General features: G+C 38.0%; 1 protein-coding gene across 1 annotated transcript; it reads left to right on the top strand.

Annotated features, from left to right (window-relative positions):
- The first annotated feature begins 414 nt into the window (after positions 1 to 414).
- Positions 415 to 5,374, top strand: LOC121260151 (protein Brevis radix-like 2). The gene is made up of 6 exons (XM_041161997.1): positions 415 to 998; positions 1,087 to 1,347; positions 1,932 to 2,308; positions 3,381 to 3,516; positions 4,442 to 4,836; positions 5,134 to 5,374. The coding sequence occupies exons 2-6, from the start codon at positions 1,225 to 1,227 to the stop codon at positions 5,210 to 5,212; spliced, it is 1,110 nt and encodes a 369-aa protein (XP_041017931.1). The 5' UTR covers positions 415 to 998; positions 1,087 to 1,224; the 3' UTR covers positions 5,213 to 5,374.
- The last annotated feature ends 837 nt before the right edge of the window (positions 5,375 to 6,211 follow it).

Below are 6,211 nucleotides of genomic sequence, written 5' to 3'. Positions count from 1 at the left end.
TCATTATCTAAACTAGCCCTTAAAACAATTGATAGTAGTTAGTACAAACAAAGAAATCAGATTTTTATTTTTTGGAAGGAATAGACAAGGAGGACGGAGGAGACGCCAATTAACCATTTCAAACATCACGCAATCTTACTTTTAGGGAATATTTTTACAATATTTATCACTGTTGGTACAAAAGTTTCAAATATTCTTAGATGTTCATCAAATATTATAAGTATCACCCAATATATTTATGTATTTACAATATTAATTTGAATAAAAAAATTTAAAGAATCTCGATCCACCCCAAGTGTATCGGGTGGGGGGGGGGCCTTGGGACCAATTCATTAAAGATTATTTCCCTCAGCAAAAGTGGAATTTTTATAAATAGTTTGGACCCAACATTTCAGAAAATTCTGAAAAGTAACTTAAAAAGTTGAAAGAGCATGCCAATTCCCAAGAAATACACAAGCCTCTAGCATTCACCTTTTTAAACTTCATTTTGCAAGTCCGCGATGGGCGGATAGATAGGGTGGCGCTGGTGGCGTTCGACCCGAAAAAACGAAAAGCGTCCCACGCGCGCACACGATCAGCGCTCTCTACCTCTGGCTCTAACCCCACGAGATCGCACCCAAAAATTAATTATCCTACGCGGCAGTCACAGCCACGGCCAACTTGTTCATAAAAAAATTGCCCAAATCTCGATGCCTTGCCTTTGGCTATAAGCAAAGAGAGAGAGAGAGGTGTAGAGGAAGTGAGAGAGTGCCCATTACTCATTCTAATCGGCACTCACACTCAAAAGAGATAGTTTATCGATCATTTATGGCATTGAAAAGAAAGGAAAAAAACTGAAATGTGATTTGAAGCATTTCGAACCAAAACAGCCTTGCAAATCGCCCGAAACCATGCTCTCATAATGATGATTCGTCCATTAATGGTCACCTTTGCTACCTCGCCTTCATATTACGACCGTAAGAGGCTCCTCATTAACAAGTCAAGCTTCGTTTCTCAACGTAAGTATCAGAGCCTAAAGCTGCCTTTTTTTTGCTGTAATTCTTTCCTCAACCCAAATTTCTTTTTGTTAATCTTCTCCTTTTTCAGGGTGTGAGAAATTATCACAAGCTGAAGCTCTCTGAGACAGTGATTCAAGCATATCTGAGACTTTAGCTCTGACCCAGAAAGCGATCGTTCAAGTTGAACGAGGCCTTCTGATCTGGAGCTTGGGTGCGAATTCCGAGGATGCTGACGTGTATAGCGTGCTCGAAGCAGCTCAACAGCAATGGATCTCTGCACCAACAGGACGAGGACGACGCCGTTGGGACCCCGAGGACCAAGCAAGCAGTTAAAACGATCACTGCACAGGTACACTCGAAAGTACTAGTATCTGTTTGATTCTATGAAAAATGTGGCAAAGTTATAGGAAACCCGAGTTCCGAATCGTATGGTTTTTCTTGCTTAGAGGCCATAAATCGAAAGAATATTACCGTTCTAACCCACTTACTGTTTGGCTTATCTGAGTCTGTCAGTATTTTGTAAAATGAGAAAATAGATGGGAAACTAGAAGACCCAGAGTGGATTTTCTTTGATATCACTTTGATTTGTCGGCAAACAAACAGAGGAGATGAGATCCAGAGTTCGTTTTCTTTTCATTTTCTCTAGAACCGTCAGTAACCAAAGAGAGGGCATGGCTTCTGTTCCGTTCTTAGTTTTTGGGAAGTGACGGTGGAGAAAGAATATAATTACGCAAAATCTGCAACGACTGTAAGAATATAATTACGCAAAATCTGCAACGACTGTATAATCTGGCTAGGATTTTGAAGATTTGCAAACCATTATATAGTTTTAAAAAAACCCGGATTTTTTTTTTCCTTCCATCCCTCATTCCTCCTTCATTCTATTGGGGCAAAAAGAATCTTGGGGGTGTAAAGTATTGGTTCCGCTTTCAGATCAAGGACATCGCACTGAGGGCTTCAGGTGCTTACAAGAATTGCAAGCCGTGTGCGGGATCACCGAAGGATAGCGGGAACAGGAACTATGCCGACTCTGATGCAGGCTCAGTCTCGGCGAGGTTCCACTGTGTGTATCGCAGAACGGGCAGCTCAAACTCCACGCCGAGGATGTGGGGGAAAGAAATGGAGGCAAGGTTAAAAGGGCTTTCAAGTGGAGAAGGGACACCTGCCTCGGTGAGTGGACGCACCGAGTCAATTGTGTTCATGGAGGAAGACGAGCCTAAGGAATGGGTGGCTCAAGTGGAGCCTGGTGTGCTCATTACTTTTGTTTCCCTGCCTCAGGGAGGGAATGATCTCAAGCGGATTCGATTCAGGTACTTTCTATTGTTTAGAATTGATGTGATATTCTTAAAAATTCGGATTGTTTTTCTGAGCATGATCAGAAGTTTGTGGTGTGGTAGTGAGAATTATGGTTGAGCTATTGCCATATTGTCCTTTGTGGTTGGATTTTAGCATTTTGGTTGAACTTTTGGTCCTGCGAATTACTTCATCACAGTCATTTGTATGGTAACTCGCTTTGTTGCATTTGTCTCTTTACCATCTCACGTCAGCATTCAAGGGTAAAATAATGTTCTTTATTCCCAATCCGCATAATAAAACCGACAAAATTCTGACTGGATTTGAGTTAATCGCTTTTTAATGAATTTTTTTTTTCTTGTAAAAAAAGGATTTGAACTAGTTTTATTGATATTTTGGAATCAGTATTACTACTTTGTTTCGTTATATGTAAGGATGGTTACAACAAAACTACTGTTTAATATATGCATTTTAACGGTATAATACAATGCATATACTGTTAAAGTTGATACGAGATGAAAATTGAATAAAATACTATTAGGATATTATTTTTTAATATTATTATTGTTTTTGGATTTGAAAAAGTTGAATTGTTTATTATATTTTGTGTGAGAATTTGGGAAAGTTGTAATGATTAGATGAGATGAATTGAGGGGGCTTTTGTATCCAAATCGGGTCTAAAATTCTAGGGCCCCAACTTATGCTTTCTCTAGACATCTAAGTCAAAACCCTTTAATTAAATAAATTTTGAGAGTCAAACCACAGGGGCCGTTTAATTTTCCAGGCTAGAATCAGTTCGGTAAATAGCTCTTGACTGGATAAACTATTCAAGGAATGGATAGTTCTATTTCCTACCTCATGATGATCTTCAGTGGGTTTTGGCTAATTTCAAGCTAGCTTTCCTCAAACCATGGACAAGTCGGTTGGACTAGCAGCCAATGTGTACTTGTTCCTTGCTCTTTCAGCGTTTCAAATAGCTTGAACTTTTAAATAGTCAAAATCTGCTCATTTGATTTTCAAGCATCCTTCTAAGGATGATTTGTAATAGATGGTTGCGGTTTCTAATTATCATTTTTGTATTTTGATTAGCCGTGAAATGTTTAATAAATGGCAAGCTCAAAGATGGTGGGCAGAGAACTATGACAAGGTCATGGAGTTATACAATGTACAGAAGTTCAATCACCAGGCCGTCCCACTTCCAACCCCGCCTAGATCTGAAGATGAGGTTAGCTTTAACCCAATGTACTATGCAAAATTTTTATCATTAGCAACACAAGGAAAACAATGTTCAAGTAGTTTTTCTTTCACTTCTACTTTTTCTTGTTTTTACTATTGCCTGAATGCTTGTTTCCTGGATATGCTGGGCCTGGAATTAATTGATTTTTAATCTCCTATCCCTTTATAATCATTCTATTTTAATTATTCATTGAAGTCATTATTGCTCTCTCTCTCTCTCCAAAATCTTAGGCTATGTTTGGATGCTGAGGTGATATCTGGTAATCTGTGAATGTAGTGAATGTAGTGAAAAAGTAATGAATAGTAGTGAATAGTTTGTGAACTGTTTGTGAATAATGAGACTACTTCACTTAACAAACTGAGTCTAAGGCTGCGTTTGGTTGCAAGACTCAACTGAGCTTAGTTGAACTCAATCTAATTTTAAGCTGAGTCTAACATCCAAATACTCAACTCTCAAATTACTAAACTCATCTCAACTCAAAACCTCCTTACACGTAGGACTCACAACTTTTTCAACTTAACACATTTTTATACGTGAGAACCACAACCTTTTCCAACTTCCCATAAAAAGTACTAAACTCATCTTAATATCCAAACATACTTTAAACTCAGTTTAGGTGGGTATAACTCACTCCACTACTTAACTCACTACTATTCATAAAGAACTGAGCTCAGCTCAATATCCAAACGCAGCCTATAACATTTTTTGATTTCATGCACAACTTCACACTCATCAACTGTGGTGACGAGTCATGGCAGAATGGATTGTTGCCTTCACATTATGTAAAAACATCACATAGAGCCGTTTTATGTCCTTTCTTTCTCCTTTTTCTATAGGTGAAATCTTTTCATTTCAGTGAAAGCCAGGATGATTTGTATTGATTGGCATTTAAACTACTTTCTCTCTCTTTCAGAGCTCAAAGATTGAATCTTCCAGGGACAGCCCTGCGACCCCACCACTGAGCAAAGAACGCCTGCCCCGCCACTTCCAGCGTCCACTGGGAATGGGCTATTCTTCATCGGATTCACTTGACCACCACCCTATGCAATCCCGTCATTTCTTTGATGCAGCTGGTCTAGCATCAACGCCTAAACTTTCCAGCATCAGTGGAGCAAAGACTGAGACCTCGTCTGTAGATGGATCTGTCAGGACCAGTTCATCAAGAGAGGCAGAACGCTCTGGAGAGCTTTCCGTGAGCAATGCCAGTGATTTGGAATCTGAATGGGTTGAACAGGATGAGCCGGGAGTCTACATCACAATTAGAGCACTGCCAGATGGCACCAGGGAGCTTCGACGCGTTCGATTTAGGTAAGCAAGTTTCTGTACATGGCCTGGTATTTCGTTTAAGAATAACAGGGACCATCAAAATCTAATTGTCTGCACCTGATTCATAAGTTAATTCCAATACCTTGCTAATGATTGAAAAAACTAAAGCCACTTGTAAAACTGGTCTGCGTATATTCCATCATGACTGACCTGGATTTTAAAATTTCAATAATCCGTTTTGTTAGTAGAGTAGAGAGTCACTGAATACAAAGTTCATTGCACTAATTAGTTTCACACGCCTTTTAATCAAATATTTATTTGGATTTCCTTGTTATGCAGCCGAGAAAGGTTTGGAGAAATGCATGCAAGATTGTGGTGGGAAGGAAACCGGGGTCGGATACAAGAACAGTACTTGTAACTCAGCGAAACTTTGAGGTGGTTGTCTTCCCCCTTGAGCAAATCTGGTGACCTGCACAGCTTCAATACCAAATCTTTTAAATGGCAACTATGCCTTAGATACCTCTTTTGTGTTTGTTAACCTTTAATCTTTATTATTATTATGAGATCTAGTTTCTCCTCTCTTCTCTTTTTGGGTAGATACTGTTTTAACTGCTGGTAGCTTTGTAATTTGGCTAGCGGGGCACAAATGAAGGTCAGGGGAAATGTTAAATTACCACAGTATACCTATCCAAAAAAAATCACGATGGTAAAATTAGATCATCTGCACTGTTTTCTTCTTTTGCCTATTGATAAAGATCAAAATCAAACTTGTACCAGAGAAGAACAAAAATCCCATATAACACTTATGGAAATGCCTTTTCAAATCCAGTACCTGATTGCCATGGGACAACCAACGAGTCAACGACAAAACAAAGGGTGCCTTTTAGGTGCGTTTATATAGTGAGTTAAGATGAGATGAAAGTCGAATAAAATATTATTAGAATATTATTTTTCAATATTATTATTATTTTGAGATTTGAAAACTTTTAATTGTTTATTATATTTTGTGTGAGAATTTGAGAAAGTTTTAAAGATGAGATGAGATGAAATACTTTTACTATCCAAACAGAACTACTTGAGGTTAATGAGGACACTGCCGAAATAAGGCCATAAAACATCTATGATTTATTAGTATGATAATCTTTAACCTCTGTAGACTATTATATGTCGACTGGACAATGTGGTTTATTTAGGCCTAGTTTGGATACAATAAGTGTTTCATCTCATTTTATTATTATAACTTTCTCAAATTCTCTTACAAAATATAATAGACAATTCAATTTTTTTTAAATTTCAAAACAATAATAATATTAAACAATAATATTCTAAAAACATTTTATTTAATTTTTATCTTAACTCATTTTATCTCAACTTACTATCCAAACTGCGTGGCTGGTTTGGGGGTGAGATGAGAATT

This window comes from Juglans microcarpa x Juglans regia, chromosome 1D (genome assembly GCF_004785595.1).
Source record: "Juglans microcarpa x Juglans regia isolate MS1-56 chromosome 1D, Jm3101_v1.0, whole genome shotgun sequence".
Taxonomy (NCBI): domain Eukaryota; kingdom Viridiplantae; phylum Streptophyta; class Magnoliopsida; order Fagales; family Juglandaceae; genus Juglans; species Juglans microcarpa x Juglans regia.
The sequence above is the reverse complement of the archived record's forward strand: the minus strand, read 5'-3'. Positions and strand labels throughout refer to the sequence as shown.